Below are 21577 nucleotides of genomic sequence, written 5' to 3'. Positions count from 1 at the left end.
ACTATTTGGACAAAATTGTTAGTACATCAATATATATACTCAATATATTAACTCTTTCACAATAAATAATACAGTAAAACCAGGAACAAAACAGGTGAAACTTTCAGGTCATCCAAAAATCAAGTTATTGCTTGAAAGATACAAGCCAAAAAATCTACCAATCAAAACCTAAATATATGCATACATGCACTGTGGGTTAATACATCTGAAGTTAAATTATGCTTTTTGAAGGCTTTAATGAGTATTCCTTTAAACAAGGCAGCGAAAGTATATTTTAATATAAGTTTAGTTTTGTATGCAAGACAATTTGATGAACTTCTCAGAAAAAAACCCAACACATTAACAGTCAAAGCATACACATTTCAAATATAGAGAAAAGACAAGAAGTGTTTACCTTAAGTTTGAATTCAAGCTGTGGTAGAACAGAAAGCAAGAGGTGACTGTCAATATTGTATAACTCCAGAATCAAGTCAAACACGTGCTCTGACAGGTCACTAATTGATGTTTTACCAAGCATGAGGACCTGATTGAAGAACTGGAAAATAAAACAGAGCACATAACAACAAGAAGAATGTATATATACTTTTCCAAATCTTACGCTTGTCAGCCACAAAATCTACCTTTTAATTGTACAACATTAATTTCACTAGTATACAAAAAAGGCGGGAGTGGCACATGTAGATCAGAATTCTGTAGTAGAAATCCTAGAATATCACTGCTTTGTATTCATTATTATACACAGAGGAAAGCAGATTAAAAGTGATGTTTCGTTTAGCCCAGCAGGCCTACAACTAATTTAAGAAACTAAACTTTAGAGGAGTTCCTGTGCATCACATCTTTTTATAATGTGACTATATTTAGAGTTATTTCACTATTAAGGACCATCACTTCAGAAGTATTCTAACATTTAGTCAAAACAAGGCTGGAACAACTGGCTAATTACTACATTAAACAGGTTAAGGAGTTGAAAGAAAAGCACAGGAATTAATAACTGACTGTTCCAGAAGTTGTTTTACAAGGAGCACAGTGCAGCTGTAAAGCAATTATTCTTTCTTGGTAAACTTGACAAGTTTGAGGGAAAATTCATACTTCTCATTAAAGAAAATATTGCCACACTACTTTCAACTATGTCCTCTCAGATGGGTAGGAAAGAATATAGTACCCTCTACTCATTAGCAGGAGGATACAATTTGGAACATTTTTCTTCTCCTTGGATTAAAACCACTCACAAGTATGCCTAAACAAATTACACCTGCCACTAAGACAACAGAACACAAGTAACTGGCACTTCAGTTTTCTACTTCCAAACTTGGGACAGAAAAATATCACTCTGTACCTGACAAAGTTAATCATATCAATAAAAACTTGAAAGCTACCAGTTTCTAAAGTTAGAGAATGAACCCCCAACAAGTGAGGCAGTAGAAAAAGTCAACAGTTCACTTAGTAATTACTAGAAAATAACAGAAAAGTGTTCATGACTTCATGAGAAGTTAAAGACTGTCTTCCTGAAACATGTTGCTTTTCTGGATACATAGTTGCCTGGAATATATATATATTCCTGTTTAGACAATTAACTGTTACTGTGTTTTCGATGTATTTTAAGAAAGAAAACTTTCAGAACAGCTTATTTCTCACTCATGGGAAAGAAAGAACAGAAGACCCCCATGCACATTCTTTCCATGAATAGAAGATACTTATTTACTTCCTTAAAGCTCACAAAATGTCACCCAGTTTGTAATCTAACCTTACAGATGAACCTTCCCAAATAGCAGGTTAGAAGTAAGAGTTTTCACTGAAAATTTTCCAAAATCATAGGAGATACCCACTTTCCAAGTACTACAAACATTACAAGTCTGAAAGCAACCAGAAGCAGTGAAGATTTGCTATTGTCTTCAAGCTCTGGAGGTTTTGGATAGATGTCATGAGGATGTAGTTGCTACATCCTCAACTACTAAAAAAAAAAAAAAATAGTCTTTTCTATTGTGCAACTAAAGTTAGAGCATAATCCTGTCTGAACTTTACTTCCCCTCATTCATCTTCTATTACAGTGGCAATGATGTCTACATCATGTGACAATGATGTCTACACTTGGCTACTAGGTTTTCTTCCTTACCACCTATTCTTAGATTCTGTTTCCTTTTCCCACTCATGTAATAACAGCATTACAATACTGCTCTACCTTCACCTCCTTTGGCTTCTAAATAGTCTCATCTCCTCACTAAAGGAAGAATTTTGCCACAGAAACAATGTGTTTACACATTTTTATCGGAACAATACATATAGATATATTTGGTCTTCCAGTCACTCTAAAGATTGACTTTCAAGGTCTTCCAAAACTTCCAAAGTAAAAAGTAAACTATCCATTGCATTTCATAAATCAAAATTATTACAGGCTTAGTAGATTATATACAGTGAAGAATCAGACCCAAAAGGACAGGTTACACAGTGCTTCATCTTTATAATAATTCTTTCAAAGAAAATTAAAAGTCTGTAAAAAGTTGCAATTCACTCTTTTTATAACACAGCTCAGTCAAAAAAACCTTATTTCCATATTTGTCTGCAGTCTTCACTTACATTAGTAATGTACGGTTCAATGGCTTGCGCTGTCCTCTTTAGTAAAGCCTTTGCCAAATCATAGGCTTGCTTGTTTAGATTCTGAGAAAGAAAAAAGAGAACAAAACAGAATTTTTTTAAGCACATGCATTAATCCTAAAAATAAACCCAAGAATTTAAAGCTACCACGTACTGATAAATGCACTAAAGGAACGGTCTGTTCTTTTTATACTTTCAGTAATAAAGTTAAAATAGAAAAAACAAAGCCATTCCAAACAAAGCTTTGTGTCTTCACTGATACTACTGAGAGAAAACCTTTTTCCTGGCAAATGAGGGCTTACTTTTAGTTGCACATCTAAGACTGATACTCATTGAAGTCAGTACCTATATTTTACAGCTCCTCTTTATCAGGTTCCCCAAAAAAACAGGAAAGCAATATAAAGCAACATTTAAAGTCGCCACAAAAGAAAGACTGAACAGATTGTGGCAGAAAGTACGATTCTGTCCTTGTATCAAGCAGTCACCTGTGAACCACCATCACAGCCTCTTCATCGTACCGTGCAAAGATACTTAGTGTGTTGTCCAAGACAGCAAAGAAAAAAACCCTAGAATTTTAGTTCATGAGCAAAAAAGGGTGAAGAATAAAATACAAAGAAACTAACAGAAAATTTAGAAAACAGACCCCCCCCTTCCCAACATTCCTATCTCTCCATTTCTCTAATTGGGTTATTGCTCTATCATTGTTTCCTTCCTTTCCCAGCACACATTCTCCACGCTCTAGTTGCTACATCCTTTCTCCAATTTCTATATCACAATTATTTTCAAAAAATTTTCAGAAGAAAATACAACTCAGCCCTTGCAACACCCACTGCAGAGTTGATAACCACACAGAAGAAGGAAAAGTCTCCAATACACAAGAATATATAGTATTTTAATAGCTAAAAGTCTCTATAAAAATATAGTTCCCACAATTTTTATTAGTCTTTGCAATTTAAAAAACCCCAGCATATTCAATTCACAAGGTAACAGCAAAAAAGGGTAGGTTTTGGTTGTTTATTGTTTATATATGTCTCATCCATAAAAGCAAGGAAACTTAATTTTTGCATAATGAAAAGCAAACACAAGATGCACTGCCACACTCAGAGTATTTTTTTTACCTGCGTGTGTTTGGTTCATTATAGCTGTCCAAATGAAAAAAAACCGATTTGCAAAGAGATGGAAAATACTGCCTGAAATTTTAAAAACTCTATAGAACTACAGGCTTCTAAACAGCAGTGGGAACAGAGTAACATTTTCTGATAATGTAAGACAAAAAAATCTTTGATTTGCCTACTGGTAGAATTAAGTCAGGTGACTGAAGTCAAAAGACTACAAAGACTCATGTCTGAAGTATCTGTTTTACTCAGAGCCACTACAGAAGGTGACTTAAAAATCCCAATTCTTGAGCATCTCAAGGATGCTCAAATGCTTACATAAAATCCTAGCATCCCTGTAATTTCCTCTTCCCTTATTCTAATGAAGATACAAGGATAACTGACAGTTTTTAAAAACTATACAGCTGTTCCATGTCCCAGAAAAGAGAAGGCACTGCATGCTGGATTTCTCTTTATGGTTATGAGGAAAACAAAAAACAGAAAAGGAAAAAAAAAAGGCGCATTTCCACTTGTAGTATTTGTTTTATGTTATTCAGCTAGAGCTGTAACTACTCCGGAAATAAAAGGCACAAATCTCTATAGCAAGGAATGTACATCACTTTCAATTCTTGTTCTGATCCTTCTTGACTTCGCAGTTGACCTTCATCAAAACAAAGACAACTACTTTCACCTGGGCAAGAGAGAACTCTGGATCATGAGCAAGATCCGATTTACATATAAAACACATCTAAACAGCAGACCTAGCACAGTAGAGTTCCAAAAGGTAGATCTGTTTTGATTCACATTAATTACAGTTTCAGATTGTGTCTTTCACACATCAGTTCACTTCAGAACTTAATGTTTCCCAAGATAAATGCAAGAAGTAGATATTTGCAATGCTGACTAAGGTATTCACATTACACTCCATTCCATCTAAAAAAGCTGCAAAGAGGAAAAACAGTCTAGAGCACAACTGGCTAAGGAAAGTTACCTATTTTTTCATGCCTCACATACTTGATTTAATTGTGCCAATAGTCACGACCCTCAAATATCCAGAGGCCCAACCTTCTGAAAATAACAATACCCAGGAAGTCTCAAAAGCACGAGAGAAAGTTTTCTTCTCATTTTTCAGCTTCAGGATAAAAGAAGAAACAAGAAAAAGTGGCACTGCCTGAGCTGAAATGAAAACAAGAGCAACCCAGGCCATTACCAAGTAGATTCAAAGATCTTTTATAGAACGTCAAACTTATCCTTCTGTCTAATTCAACAGCCAGAAAGACATCTAAAACTTCCTTCTCCTGAAAGAGACATTTTAAAAGGATAACACCTAATTTAACAAATTTCCTCTCTGTGTTTAGATAAATTCTTCTATCATTCTCTCTTTAATCTTTCTATATGTTTGGAAAGAAAACTGACATGTATTTCAAGATTTTTTAATGATTTAAGAAAACCCATGGTGGGGACAATAATCTTAATCAGGATGCCTCTAAAAGAATTTAGGCACCCAGTGGACATAAGCTTTTGAGAGTCTTGAACAGGGTAGAAACTAAATCATCAGCTGGCAACACTGTTTAAAGTAATCATTAGTAATTACTACATTTTGAAGGAAAAAAAACCGAAAAAAGTATTGACTGATAAGGAGAAACCAAAGAACTACCCATGAAAAGGCAAAACACAGATTTTCCACAAGATAACTGAGGTTACATTTAACATCTAAAAGAAATTTTCTCCTTGAAAATCTCCAGTTTTCTTTCAGAAAAGGAAGTTAATAAAAACAGGAGAACATTTTTTTTTCCTTAAAGCTTAGGAGGCCTCCAGCAACAAAATCTGAATACAGGCTATCTTGTTAACCTTAGTCTCAATTCTTACCATGATTTTTATGTATATATTGTTAGTATTTTAAGCTTTTTTTCACTTCTGGAAGCCATTAACAGTTCCACCAATTTATTTTTCATACCTCTCTAGAATGTTTGACACAACTTCTACTTTTTGACACAAGATGCAGCAGCAACCTCTCTGACAGCATGACATAGACATTTTTGGGTTTACTTAGACAATACTCTCCAGGACAAGTGAGAATGAAATAATTTGTACTCATCCTTTAAATGAGAAAACAAAAGGCAACTAAAAACAAATGTATGCCCCTTCTTTTCTCTTTAAAAAAGAAGATTACCTAGTGTTAATCCAGCCCTTATTTTATAACTTGAGGAGGAAAATCAAATGTGAAGTCTGTATCTAGTGCAAATTTCCCTCAAAAACATATATTTTAACATATTATTTTCTTGAAATTTGAGAAGTGTCTTAAGTTTTATTCTTACTATCAATGGCACAGTAGCAGAATTAGTATCCAAGAGCACTTGGTAAAACAGTTCTAACAGATTCTTTAGTTCTGTTGGGGAAGGTAAACAGGATTCTAAGGATGGCTGACAAAGAAAAGCTCAGCTGAAGTGTTGCCAAGATAGATAATACTAATTATTAAGCAAATTTATAGCAGAGACAGCTAGGAATTTAATTGTCTATATCACTTTTTCTAAGACATAAGCATGTAAAGCAATGTGGGATTCTCTGTAGTACTCCTGAGGCTGAAAGTGGAACACTGGCAAACACTCAAGGAAATAAAGTCCATTTGCCTTCTAACACACTGCACAAACACAAAATTGTTTGCAGGTCTTCCATAAAAGCTTTATAATATAAAAAGACCATTAAAGGGGAAAGGAAAACTATTAATTTTCTTGCCTTTTCATACTGACTACCTCTCCCTTGCTTGTGGGTCTTATCTGGGTTTAGGTCACTTTATTTCATTCCCTGATAACATAACCTTATCAAAAGAATTTCAGTAGAATTTATAGAAAAGAAAAGGTACAAAAGGAAAAAAAAACAATTCAGCATCAAAACTAAGAGCTGAGTACACTATCAGACAAGTCAAGCTTGCCATTTTATTGACTTATCTGATTGTTGTACAACTCAAGCAAGCCTGTGCACACTCCAACATGCCTCTTTGTGACATTAGTGTCATCTGCTCTTTCATTCAGGTTGGTCTGAATGAAAAACCACCAGTATGGCTTTTATTCTGGTCAAGTGAGATGGATGACAAACTCAAGGGACATAGAGTAGTTTAGACTACTTCAGTGACTACCAATTATGGTAGACAGACATTTGATAATACATCATGTACACAATATATGCTCCTTATGCCTGAGTTTTTGTAGCCATCCTGCTGGTACTATTGCTTATTACACTTACCGCTCAGGACTAAGGACCATATCTATTTTTCCTCTTTGAAAAAATAGTCTTGGTTTTAAGATGTAACAGCACTGAATTAAACTTTGGTAAACTGCTCAATTAACTACTACATCTCTTAAAAATATTAATATAATTTTTGCATCAAGCAGTCTAATGTTGAATTTTAGCCACTAGGCTTTAGCATCCAGGAGCTGCTTGAACCTTCTGTTCCCAATACATACTTACAGGCCGCTCCTCAGATAAATTATAAAGATTAAACTGCTCAGGTCTCAGTCTTGTGTTACCAATACACCTATTTTCTACAATACAGTCATTCAGTTCGCAAGGCCACCACACATTCCCTCTCATGCACAACCTTCCTTCTGGCTGTATTAAAGATACACCACTTGCCTGTGTCACTTTCTACAGATATAATGGTTTTATCTCCAACAATCTCTCAGTCTGACAGATCTATGTTTCTTCTACTCCATCAAAAGTATTTTTGGTCCCTAGGAAATCTGGGGATGCCCTACTGACCATTACACCAACGCTTGCCGTATGCCATTCCGTTTCCCTTTTCCACAGCCTGTACAGTAGAATAGCTAGGTCAGCTAAGAGAGAGTTCTTTTTTATGGTGGACTCTATCCCTAAGATCTTCATAGTTTCGTGCTCAATGGACAGAAGTGGAAAAATTCTCAACTCTGAATTCATTACACTGTTCAACCATGACATCACTAAACACAAAAAGTAGTTAGAGGAGCAAAATTTTAAATAAACACTATTTGAAGATTTTGACATTAAACAGAAAAATATTAAAAGCTTCTTCATTGGTATGAAAAAAAAAGAAAAAAAGGTACTCAAGATACAGTATGAAGTTATGTAACTATTTCTGTTCAAAAACAAGTTATAAACAAACACCCTATCCAAAGAGACAATTTGATTAAAACAAAAGCAAAAGAAAATGCAACCCTCCAAACATATTATCCTATTAAAATATTCAGTCAATATCTTTAAATCCTAAAATCTATGAAACAGAATTGTTTTAATGCTACAGACAATCTAACAGGACGCAAATTCTTCTCAAAATGAACTTATTAAACATGAATTATAGAAACGATACAATTCAATCAAGTTGAACACAGGTGACACAATGAAACAACCGACTGTTAATAACTGAGAAAACACAAACTGAAGTATTTTGCATAGTCTTGCCTTTGTTTCTTGTATTCCAAAGCTTTACTTCATAAATCTGAATATTAGCCGCACAAATTTCAATCTGGACCTGGCACTAAAGTACTAGACCCCTTGAAGGACACAGCTGAAGCACTTCCAATGGGGAAAATTAATCTTTCATTATCAATAGAGAAATAATTTATGTGCTATTTATTTACTGAAATTGATTGCTTGAAGTAAAGGCATGCTAGCAGGCATTCCAAAGGAACTCTCAGTTAATATCATTTTAACCTTACACTTTTCGTAGAAACTACAGTAGTTAGGACTTTCCTGAACATACAATAAAAAAAAATAAAAAAAAAAAGGAAGCTGTTAGAACTGTCCAAATGCAGCTAAATACACATTTCCTAGATAATTCTCCAGAATCCTTTTTTGTTATACAAAACATACAACAACCCCCTGCAGCGCTACAGGCTGGGAACAGAGTGGCTGGAGAGCAGTCAGGTGGAAAGGGATCTGGGGGTGCTGATTGACAGCAGTTGAACATGAGCCAGCAGTGTGCCCAGGTGGCCAAGAAGGCCAATGGCATCCTGGCCTGCGTCAAGAACAGTGTGGCCAGCAGGAGCAGGGAAGCGATCCTTCCCCTGTACTCTGCATTGGTGAGGCCACACCTTGAGTATTGTGTTCAGTTCTGGGCCCCTCAGTTTAGGAAGGATATTGAGGTGCTGGAGCGGGTCCAGAGAAGAGCAACGAGGCTGGTGAAGGGACTTGAGCACAAATTCTATGAGGAGAGGCTGAGGGAGCTGGGGTTGTTTAGTATGGAGAAGAGGAGGCTCAGGGGTGATCTCATCACTCTCTACAACTACCTGAAAGGAGGTTGTAGCCAGCTGGGTCTCTTCTCCCAGGAAATCAGCAGCAAGACAAGAGGGCACGGGCTTAAGCTCTGCCAGGGGAGGTTTAGGTTGGATATTAGAAAGAAGTTCTTTACAGAGAGAGTGATCAGGCATCGGAATGGCCTGCCCAGAGAGGTGGTGAAATCACCGTCCCTGGAGGTTTTTAAGATGAGGCTGGATGTGGCCCTGAGTGCCATGATCTAGTAATCACAGTGGGGTTGGATCAAGGGTTGGACTTGATGATCTCAAAGGTCTCTTCCAACCCAGTTAATTCTATGATTCTATAAGTCGTCTTCTACACTGCAGCCTAAGAGATTTTGTAGGACACAGTTTTCTGAACCAAAAAGTCAGACTTCTGTGTTTTTTAAACATCTAAGTACCACAAGCACAGTTCTGAAGTTCTTCCTTTAGTTCATCTATTCGACACTTGTTTTTTTGAGAAGACACTACTCCTTAAGGTAAGACAGTCATCCCTTGGGCTCTTCAGGTACCACCGTTTCTGCACATAGTTAATTCTAAGGTTGCATCAGAAGCATACCAGTGTGCTTTCAGTAATGCCAAGCCAACATTTCTGAAATGCAACAGAGCCAATAACAAATCAGTCGTTGTGACAACTTTTCCCCTCCCACTTAGGGCACTACATTAGTTTGAGCTGTTGATACAGTGTTACATGAATTAAAACTTTCCAAAGGATATATGTAACTTTTATATTCAGTTCTACTGGTATGACAGTATATAAAAAAACTGTGTTTAAATTCATACGACATTAAACCTGTTAGATTACTATGACCACTGATGCTTTGCTTACAGTAAGTGTATGAGAGCAATGAAATTCTACTGTATTTTCTGGCTATTAAAAATAGCTTGCTAAAACAAATCTAAACATTATGAAGACATTTGCTACAGCTATTCTCTCAATGAGATCTACATATCTGAATATATACATCCAATAAATCACGATTACAAAAAAGAAACCAACAAAATACAAACAAAACTTAAGCCTTATTAAGTCTTACCTTATGTGCTGGCACTAGATTAACTAACACTGTATCCAAAAGCTCCTGCGACACAGTATCTCCCTCACAAATGATGGAGCTCATTAGATCAACCATGTGCATGTGTACTTTTTGGTTATGACCATTGCTGAAATTAAAAACAAGAATTCTCAGTATACTATCTATATAAAGTACAAGTTCCATTCAGAGCACTCCCCATGGTGATGTCAAACAAGGAACAGAATAAGCAAATTACAAGTTTTCTTAGAAGTTACAATACTTCAGTTCCTCAGTTGTATATACCAGTTCCCAGAATGTTCTTGAATTTCATGCTCTCCTCATTTACTGCTATAGTAAGAGGACTGTATCCATCCCTACCACAAAAAGATAGTGTATCAGCACATCCCTCCCCTCTACTCAATGCTGGTGAGGCTTCAGCTGGAGTGCTGTGCCCAGATCTGGGCATACCAGCACAAGAGGGACACGTGCATCCCGGACTCAGCCCAGGAAACGGTCATAAAGATGATTAAGGGAGTGGAGCAGCTTTCATGCAAGGAGGCACTGAGAGGGGTGACATGTATTTTAGGTTTGAGAAGAGATGACTTACAGAGGAACTCATCACTGTGTTTAAATATCTGATGTTAGGAAGAAAGGGCAAGACTCTTGACACCACACACTCAGTGGCGTCCAATGACAGAACAAGAGCCAGTGGGCACCAAGATAAATACAGAACATACCATTTAAATATAGGAAACTTTTTAAATATAAAGGTGATTGTGCACTAGAAGGTTGCCCAGAGAGGGGCATGGACTCTCCATCCTTAGAGATGTTCAAAACCCAACTGGCTACAGTTCTGGGCAATCTGCTAGAGCTAATCTGGTTTGAGCAAGAGGCACAGACTGGACTATCTCTAGCAGTATGTTTCAGTTTCCACTACTTTCTGACTTGTGTTTTTACAGCAATAATCCTCTAAATTCCTTAGAATTACACATTACACCAGTAAATTTCAAGAACAGAATAAAATTAATACAGTAAATGACAATTAAAGTTAAGTCTTTTAGGGGAAAAAAAGATTATTTGCAATGTGTTCTGTTTAACTACGACAGGCAAAACTGACAGCTTGTTGTATTTACATTGCTACATTTTGTTAAACTGTATTACAAAACTAAGCTCATTAACGCTAAAAGTCACATCGAACAGCTATCTTGAAGCAACTGACCTCAACCATCCAACATTGAAATTGGGAGTGACAATACTTACTTTATTACTGAGAACAGCGTTCTGTACAGCTGTGTAAAAATCTCATTGCTATCTTCTAATTCAAAGCATATGTTATAAGACTTGACCCAAGCAATGTTCTGTGTTGGAAAAGAAAAAAAAATAAAAGGAGTAGTTAATACAAATAATAAATTGAAAAATTACATCCAATAGTTATTATGAATAAGTTATGAAGCTCACCTCAAGCAAATAAAAATATCGATTAAACTGGGGGCTTTTTGTATCTTCTAAACCTTTAAGCTGCCTTGTTATAAACATAAATATATCCTGAAAAGAAAAAAATGATAGTTATTTAGTCAACCACAATTAAACTTTCAAAATTAAAATAATTACCTTTTTAACTTACTAGAATTATTTATATCTCTACAAAATACATATTATATTATTTCACTGTCCAAAAGAAGATCATCTGCAAAAACACCACGGAAAACGTCAAGGAGTAATTTTAAAATACTTCATGTTTCTTTAAAGGGTTTAAAAAGCAACCTTTTACTAAAGAAGCAAAAGTTTTCCTTTTCCAAAGAAAAGCACTCAGCTTGACAAACAGAGCTGCAACTGGCTGACATGCTGCAGAGTCAAGAACTTATTATTCAGCAGGACAATGAATTTTACATTTTTACTTCATACAGCAATAGGTTTCAAAGTCAGGGGGAAAAAGCAGTAGGCAACTACAGCTTTCCTAAAAGTATTATTAGATGTTCACACTGTATTGTTTGCGCATGTCAGTCATCATGATATTGACATAGATCACATCTCTTGCAAAAACTAATAAGCCAAGTTCCTCCGGCTTCCTCTATCAACTTTCAGCACCAGAAGACTTCTCCAGAAGAAGTCTCACACAGAGTAAATTGAAGCAGGTGATAAGGAACAAATAATCAATTATGAACAGAATGGAAACACACAGTAAGGTGTCTTTTTAAAATGCTTTTTCACATTCAGATTATTAACAGCTGGAAATTCACAACTACTATATTAAATAAAAGTATTTAAAAATATGTATACCAGAAACACTGTTCCCAACCTCCACTGTATCTGTAATATTTCATCTAAGAATCTAGGTGTAAATCAAATAAGTTCCAAAAGGTATAAAGTTGCCATAATAGATACATGACAGTCTTCTTGTTAACCCTGAAAAAACTAACCCAGAAACAGTCCATAAAGCTTTTCTATAACATTTTCAAAAGGACCATTTCCCCTCAGCCCCTCAAGAAAAATGAGATAGACAAAAAATAAGAATGGAGTTCCTTTCTTTCTAACGCTACAAACACAAAATCCAGCTTCAATCATTAAGCTCAGCACTTACTATGGTTCTAGGTAAAAACAAGAATTAGATGACACCTGACATCATCAGCTCTTGGCAAAAAAACACAGCAAGCACACTGTTCAGAGCTAACAGCTACATTCATGTTTTAATTTGAATCAAGATTGTGATTTTGAATTGTAAAGCATGACCAGAAGGATCACTGGTTCACACTTCAGATCACTTACAAGGCACATGATCTGGACTCTTTAGCTGAAATTAAACCAAGTGACCAAGTTCAAAGGACATCTCATGGTCTCCAACCACTCAAGAACATTCAGTGCACAGATAAAAGCTCATCTGAAGAATCCCTCCCTTAAAAACTAATGCCGGAACCAGTAGCAAGGCATCAGTCCCCACCCAAAATGAATGCTGTCTTCTGGAAAGCTAGTACACTGGATGGTTCATCTCAATCAGGTCATTTAACAAAGTATCTTTACTTTTTATCCTGCTTTTTATCTGTATAGAACACTTATCTACTGAATGTGATTCCAAGATCCTACTCATTTTCCAAATTTTTGCAAAGTTCTCAGAACTGTGTTGTATATACATACATTAAAGAATAGCATACATGTACAGTAAGTCCAACATTGGAATACTTCAAATAACTGCATCATTTGAAAAAGTAAGCATTTATTTCTAAACTATTTTTTCCAATTTTGTTTTAAAGAAAACAAGACAGACTAAAATCAGAAGTACTCACTAAATTTTTAATATCTCACTTATTACAATCCAACATTTTTCCCCTTTTCAGGCATATATAATATACTATTTGAATATGCTCAAAACACAGGTTAAAATAAACGTTGGCTGCAGCTACGAAATTACAACACTTTCACAACGATACATTTTCACATCAGACTCCATAAAGTAAGTCTACATTAGAATTCAGACTCTAAAACCAAAAATGCTTATACTTCAACTTTAGGAAGAACATTTAATGTTTTTTGTGGATTACTGTCTTGATGCCCATTAATCACATAAGGGCTTCAGTAAGCATCAGTCATGGTTCTCACCAGAGAATACATTCAGAGTGTTGAAGTTCTGATACCATATACACCCCTAAAAATCTCCATTTCAGCAGTCTGGCACAGTCCTTTTGTTCAAGTCGTTTTCAATGGACACATATCAATCATCAGATTATCTTCCCACCAAAAAATTAGATTTAGGCTACAGGCTTTCCACAGACTGACGACTCAAAGTTAGAAGTTTCCAGATCCCAGAAGAGCAATCCTGCTCCAGTTCTGGTTTTAGCCTACTCATGCCATTTTCCATCCCTGTTACCAAAGCTCTTTCAATGCTCAGCAAGGAATGTAAGATTTACACTGATGATATGCATAAAAGAGAGAAACCTGAAATTCTGATCCCTTTCCTCAGAATCTCACTTGCATGATGTGTAAGCTACAAAGTGATCCAAGGAGTCTGAAGTAAGGGCAAAAACTTAAAACACAAGTTTTCTCCTCTCAAGAATTTAATCCTTTTCAGCACTCCTTTTTGCCATTTTTAACTTTGGTGCTATATATGTACAAAAAAAGACTCAAAGCTGTGGTATGGATATGAAATTAAGTACTGTGTAAAAACAGTGCCAAGATATAACCCAAGAGGAAGCATTCTTCCTCTTACCTCTGTTATAAAGTGGAGGGAACTCTTCGACATTTCTATCAGAGCTTGTCCTGCAACCACAAAAGCTGTGTTCAGAGGAAATGGGTTTGTAAAAAAACTACCTCAACAGCCCTAGGCAAAAGTACCTATTGTTTGGCTTTTCTTTATTTCTCAAAATGTGTTTAGAAAACAGCATCAAGAAACTGAATTCTGAAATCTGCACAGATTACAGAACTCAGTGGTGGCAGTGGAAGTTCCTGGTCCATTCAGAGTTGTTGTACTACGCTTATACTTTGAGGAGGAACTTAGCCCAACTGAGAAAGAGAAAAACAAGAACTCTAAGCCTAACAAGCAAATGAAAACATAGACTCAAAACTGAAGTAGAAATCAGGATGCCTGAAAACCAGACTTAAATATAGCACAGTAGAGAAAGCTAACATTTGCCTCCAGTTGAAGATGGTGTAATCAGTAAGTAAGGTAAGTAGATGTTGTACCTCTGATTACACACTAATTCAGAATTAAGAAAACAGAGCTAACAAAAATCCCTAGGTATGTCTCCAGTACATCTGTTAACAGAAGAGGTACTACAGTTGAAACTGAACTCTTCGCCCTACTTAGGAAGCACTGCTGGTGCAACCACTAGATGACAAATTGAGTGATTTCCTCTTAAGTGATAGTAGATAGACCTTACACCACAACCATCTTTTTTTTATCCTACTGTGTAATAAACAAAGACCAAACCAATAAAAAAAACATAAATGCCCACACGCACTCTTAAATCAGGGAGACAAAAAAGACACATTTTTGCAGCATTATTTTCACCTGTTTTTTTGTAGATTTTCTCTAAAACTCAGTTCATCACTCTAGACTGCACACGGAAAACAGTTTGCTTTTGAGAGTTGGAAACAAAGTTAGACTACTCAAAAAAAAATTAAAACCACAAAAGAACCTAAAATTTCTTTTTTTCTGAAACAAATGGGGCAGATCTGCACTGCCTTTTCAAACCTGGCATTTCTCTATCAACCATCTCCATCTAGTGGGATCAGTGATGTTTGTAATTGCAGAATCTTCCAAGTCACATCAGAAATCATTATCCTCTGTACAAAAGTACTTTATCTTTCTTTCAATTGAGCCTTTATCTACAAAAATAGAAGTACTCATATCTTGGTAGTTTACTTTGAAGCCTAGAGGTATTTTCACAGTTGAAGCATTAGCTATCTTTCAAGAGATTGTGATAAAAGGTATACATATATCAATACTTCTAAAGTAATGGACCACTACCTGCAAATCCCAATGGCAGTTCAATAAAATATTTATTTTCAATACAAATCCAAAACTCTACAACTTATGGGAAGATGCACTGTATATCCCTTTATCTCATGAACAATTGACTTGACCAAACAATCATATCACAAAATCAAGCGAAAACTTTGAATTGCTTAGGTTTTACCAGAAATAAAGAGAGGGGGAAAAAAAAGGTATAATCAAGTATATTAATCATTCAGTTTAAAAACCTGGTGTGGAAAAAGAGATTAATTTACCTTTAGCTTATCCGGTGAAGTGTATGGAGCTTCAGGGGCATAAATTCTGAAAATATCAGCAAGACAACATGCTACCAATAAACGTACATCCTTATCAGGATGTTTGAGGAAAAAATCTGAAGCCAGATGTAATGCAAGATTTAGGTAGAGCTCCTTTTCTTCTTCAGAGTCCTGGTCCATATCCATGAAAGTTTTCACAACCATCTGAATAAGAGAGATACACACTGGTACATAAAATGAAATACCCAGAACAATAAAACACTTGAAAATATTTTACTCTGCTATAGTTTGTTGATTGATTGGGAGTTTTTCTTCCCTCAAAAAAATGTACTATAACTGGTCAGGGAGCAACAAATACAACTTGAAAAAGAACATCTTCATAATTAGGATCACAAAAGCTGTAAAGTTTTCAAGCACATTAAAATCTTTTAGTAAAAGGCACAGGAGATATGTAGCTTACGCAGACATGTAACTTCCATTGCAAGAAATCCTCACCAGACACAAGGTGAACTATCTGAAGTGCACTGGTGCCCTTACACACTATTAATTTACAAATCAGAATTGTTTTCATTTCTATGAAAAGTAGTTAGATTTATGTAGTTAACAAGGTAATGAATAAATATTAGGGTGACAAAGTGTTCTTGCAACATGTAAGGGTTTTGGCTACTCTTTCTTCCCAGACAACAGGAACATCCATACTCTTCAGCACAACAAAGATCAGTAATCTTATCTCCAGAGCAATCTGTCATAGTGTTTAAAGGAAAATATAGGAAAACAAGCTAGTCGTCCTAGCACAGCCTTCCAGCTTCCTGCAAAACAATTGGTTAGAGGATTCCTGAGCCTGAAATCACACCCAGACCACCATGATTAATACTCTTGGAGCTTCATCTTCCAGATGTGGCCCATATTTCTTAAACCTATTCAATTTTTACTACATCATTCTACAGTAATAAGCTTTGGAATTTACTTCTATAAAACTGATGGAAAAGTATATTATTAGACTGCTGGCCTAAGATTAATATTTCATTAGATGATGCCTTGGTTCTTCTGTATTTAAAAAAAAATGTGGAAAAATGCTTTTCTCACACTATTCATTATTTCCAAGTGTTTATCACTTTCTGTCTGCCTCCAGTGCTAGTTCATGACTCCAACCATTTAGTTCCTATCTACTTTCCAAATCTACTATAATTTGGAGAAGGTGTCAATAAAAAATGCACAAAATTTCTGAGGTAAGTTATTATAATACAGAAATTCACTGTGCATATTTTCCATTTCATTCCCTGCTTTCCCAAAAATTCATATTTATATAAATATATAGTCATCAACAAACAGCAGTATTTCTTCTTGTGTAAATCAAAACAAAATCCACAGCAAAGTGCTTCTTCCCTAACACTTACATGAATTTGTCAGTCAGAGAAGCTAACAGTTCACTTATTTATCAACTACTGCTCTTTACGTCCTGCAACTGGGTTTATACTTAGGCCCATACACTTGTGGTGTAGCCTGGCTCATCCAATCCTTTATAAAATAAACACTGCGCAGTTTTCTCCCTGCCTGTGCACTGATGAACTCACAGGCAGAATAAACAGCTGACAAGAAATACAGAACATCCTACAAAGTACACTTCTCCTTTGACAAACCAAGATACCAAAAAGAAGAGACTAGACATTCAAGGCCAAAAATGAAATTAAACTATAGGCAGAAAAGTATTAGTAAGAACTGTGTGAAGCATTTCAACAAGTTGAAAAAAATATGCAACTGCCAACAAAGAACGTCTCTTGTTAGGAATCTCTCATCTGTAAATTTATAAATGTTGTCTTTCATTCAACATCATAGGATGCAGTACACTGACTAAAGTCTATCAGCCCAAATCCCAAAGCATAGAGAGATTACTGGGGAGAGAGGAGAAGCAATCCTTGTGTTTTGGGATTTTATTGGGTTTTGTTCATTTATCAGTAGTTCCAACTGACTTAAAACTACTTCTTAAGAAAACAAACTCCAAATTAAGCTCTTCCATCTGTTAGAATACTCAAGGTTCCTCTCCCACATCTGTTCCCTCCTGTTTCACAGGGAAAGCCCAAGTTGCAGGCATTCCTTCTGCACAATACAGGCCCACCTTTTTGTGAGATTACATGGGTAGATAAAGAAGTGTAGTAACATAATTATCCCCCAAATATGTCCAACCTTCCTATAGAGTTAGGCCAAATAAAGTGGTCAAGAAATTCAAGACAGAAATATATAGTATCAAAGGCTACCTTCACCACAAGACAGGCTAAAATATTGAAAAAAAAAGAGGTTTATTATCAACCAAAGGGTACAAAGGCATAAAAGGAAAGTATTCTGAGGCATCCAAATTATTTCCAAAATTATTATCCTCTTTTAGAGAAGAAAATACTGGAAAAACAATGTAAGTGCTGATTTACTATAGAGGCTGAAATGAAGTTTGAGTGGTATTTGTAGTTAATACAGTTCATTTCTATTAGTGATTTTTTAATTCATTTAATTCATTTTTGGACAAGCCACTTCAAGAAAGTGGTAGAAAAAAAAAGGCATAGCAGTCATCAAGTTCCTCCGAGTATGGAAAAAGGAAAGCCCAAAGGAAAAAAAAACCAAAAACCTTTCAGATATAAGATATAGTAGGATCACTGAACACCATTTAAAAGAAACTTTTTTTGTAAACAATTGCTTGCTTACTAACCTTTAGCCTTCTCACCATCTCTTCTTTAGATATTTTATCAGAGATTTCTTTGACTCCTGGAGGATATGTGATTTTTCCATCATTGGCTCTCGTCTTGGAATGAGCCATGATTTCACGGTTTTAAAACTGTGTGGAAAAAAATTAAGAAGATAATGTTGTTTAGCTAGTTCATGTTTACCTTATGCATACCACTTCGACAAACAAAATCCAACTAGAAATACACTGACAAAGCCCATACAAAAGGAAAAAGAAAAAAAAAAAAAAAAGACAAAATATTTTCATTGGTTTCACTAATTTATACTGTGGCAAACAACAATGATTTTGATATGCAGGTAGATCTTCCTATGACACAACAAAACTTTCAACAAGTACACAACAGAAAAAAGCTAAAAATCCTCATTCCTGAATGCACTTGATCTTCACACGAGATGCAACAAATAATCTTCTCATCATATTGTATGCTCTGCTCTTTCCACCACTTGGGAATAATGAATCCTAGCGAGATTGGATTTTTAGACTCTCAGAGAAGAGACATTTGAAGTGGACTTTGTGCTCTATTTACTTGTTTGGAAAACACAATTTCCCCAAAAGCCTAAACAGCAGCGCTGTTGAAGTGTTACACATCACTTATTTTAATTTACCAATACTGCCAGAGAAGCAGCTGATAGCAAATGAAAGCAGGGACAGAAACAGAGCAGACAAAGTAAGTCTGTATGCCATTAAAGCCAAGTTTTCAAGCAAAAGACTGCAGATAAGCAAGGGTATCTTCTTCCTAAATTCCAGCTTAGAAAAGAACTGAGTTATTTGGTTTCTCAGTCCCTTTCAACTGTTGCAAATGCAGATGGCCACCTAATCCATTCTAAGTTATGCAAAGTTCCACTGTTGTAGAGAAGGAAGCTGAACAGAAAGCTTTACTTACATAAAAATAATTAATATAAGAAACGGTGAAAAAAAAAGAGACGGCATGTGTTGGGACAACTCAGATATAAGAAAAAGATGGTACCAGAGTAGCTACAAATAAGTAATTTCAAAAGGAAGCAAATTTCTTTGTCATTGCCTTGATATTTTTATTTCTTTAGCTAAAGGTATGAAACACTTCTAACAGTTATCACTGTCCTGAACTGTGAATTCCAAGTCAGGCATTTTCTTAGAAGAGACCTCCTATACAAGGATCTCTGTACACTTTGAACTTCTCAGAACTAAAACATCAAAAATAAGCATCAGTCAGAATCCACAAGAAGAGATGGACTAGCACCATGTTCCATGACAGCCATAATTAAAACTTATTGGCCCCCAACCCAAGGCCATTCCACACTGAAGGAGAACTGGAACTTGAAATAAATTCGACCACCCAACCCCTCCAGAAAATGTCAACATATTTTGTATTCTTCAGTCCATAGTTCAGGTTAACAACCGAAGTTACAGATTTTGCTTTATCTTCACTAGTCTTTTACCCAACATAAAGTTAATTCTGACTTTTAAATAATTTTTTGTAAACAATACATCCAGTACAATACATTTTATTTTTTGAAACGGGGAAAAGGAGTAGAATGAACATAATCGGATTTCATTAAACAGGTACGATAGAAAATGTACTTCAACAGATACACAAAAGCCAACTCAGTTTCTGTCACCTCCTCTGTACCTACCTATATCCAACAGTTGAATAGTGCTACATACTTGCAGTTGTAGTAAAAACTGATAATGAGGAAGCTGGGAAGTAAAAAAACTCATTGAAGTAACTTTTTCTAATACTACCAGGAAAATATGATGTCACCTTTATCCCCATTATATATTTTAATGCACTGCTATGACAGTAAGTCTAAAACTCCTCAAAAGCACACAGGATATGTAATCAAGTTCATTCTTCCTGCTGTTTGAGACCTAACTCCATTCTAGGTTTCAGATGAGATGATATATATCATAGCTAAATTAACTTTAACAGCTCAGCACAGCAGAAGGGAGTCCTGCTCTCCTCAATCGGAGAATGTATAAAAGCATCAAATGCTTTGTGGGACCAATCAAGCTCAACGAGTCAAAAAACAAGCCTAATTGTTTTTGAAAAGCGTGTGACAAGCATCAAAGCTAACTCAAGGGTAGCAATAGGAACTAAGGGAATTGAGGAACAAAACTCCACCATCCAGTGGTGGATAGCTGTCAGATCAGATCAATTGCAGTGGAAACTTGATTAGAACATGGTGATGTAGTCTTATTTGGAGCACATTTTGAAAAAATTCAAAGACTGAAACTCATACATTATAGTCCAGTTGAACTGTCCAGCTGATATGTGCAACTGCCGCGCAATCAAGCTTTTAAGCTTGAGCGGTATCCAAGGTCTGGGCTTCAAACTGAACATCTATATTGTGTTTATGTGGTGAGGTTTTGGTGGAGGGGGAGGCTGAAGGGACTGCCATTGTGGGAAGGGACCAGGGGTTGCCCCCATGGTGAAAAGACTCATTTCCAGACAGCTCCAAAATGGACTCATCCCTTGCCAAACTTGAGCCTATCAGTGACAGTGGGCTCTGTGATAACATATTTTAAGAACTGGTAAAAAAACGCTGCACTGCAGTTAGGGGAAAGAAATGCAATTGAAATGTTAAAAAACCCTTCAGACACTGAGGTTAGCAAAGGAGGAAAGTGATTTCCCTGCATTTATTTTGACCCATGAGCTTTTTCATCTTATTTCCTTCCCTGTTCCATCCATTAAGCAAGGGGAGTGAGAGAGTAGCAGTGTTGGCACCTAGCAGTTAGCCAAGGTTACAGATGTGGTACAAAGCTTATCCCTCTCAGAAGTATAGAAAAAAACTAGATAGGACTTGATTTTCCATAGAATTATTAAATCTAATCTTATAGGGCCAAAAATAGTTTTTAAAAGGTTCAATGAAATAGCCTATTACTTAGACCATAAGAGATAAAGAGTTATAAACATTCAAAACTTCCTATGTGGTACAAATTCTCATATCACTACTGAAAGTTAATGGTAAGCTTTACTGATGAAAAAAATCATTGAAAAGTAACAGTAGAAAACAAAACCTATCCTTCAAACAAGAGAAAATTCAATGCTAAACTACCCCCTTGTACAACGTCACTTCAACCATTACCTAAATAAAACAATTTGTTACATCCCACTGCTAGAAGTTCCTGTTCTTCTAGACTGCCAGCAGAACTTTGTCAAAATAAGTGAACATT

General features: G+C 35.8%; 1 protein-coding gene across 2 annotated transcripts in view; it reads right to left on the bottom strand.

Moving 5' to 3' along the window:
- Positions 1–18509, bottom strand: part of PDS5B (PDS5 cohesin associated factor B) — an 81637-nt gene extending 63128 nt beyond the window's left edge. For both annotated transcript variants that reach the window (XM_027906728.1, XM_027906729.1), the window contains exons 1-7: positions 18389–18509; positions 15691–15894; positions 11428–11514; positions 11230–11327; positions 9991–10117; positions 2575–2655; positions 395–535 (exon numbers count right to left, since the gene is read on the bottom strand). In XM_027906728.1, the coding sequence (XP_027762529.1) occupies positions 395–535; positions 2575–2655; positions 9991–10117; positions 11230–11327; positions 11428–11514; positions 15691–15894; positions 18389–18496 (846 nt within the window). In that variant the 5' untranslated portion in view covers positions 18497–18509. The remainder of the gene's footprint in view (positions 1–394; positions 536–2574; positions 2656–9990; positions 10118–11229; positions 11328–11427; positions 11515–15690; positions 15895–18388) is intronic.
- Between the last annotated feature and the right edge of the window lie 3068 nt (positions 18510–21577).

This window comes from Empidonax traillii, unplaced genomic scaffold (genome assembly GCF_003031625.1).
Source record: "Empidonax traillii isolate 1590-97213 ecotype Southwest subspecies unplaced genomic scaffold, ASM303162v1 scaffold1347:size381947, whole genome shotgun sequence".
Lineage (NCBI taxonomy): Eukaryota > Metazoa > Chordata > Aves > Passeriformes > Tyrannidae > Empidonax > Empidonax traillii.
Note: the sequence above shows the minus strand (reverse complement) of the source record. Positions and strands in the feature narration are given on the sequence as shown.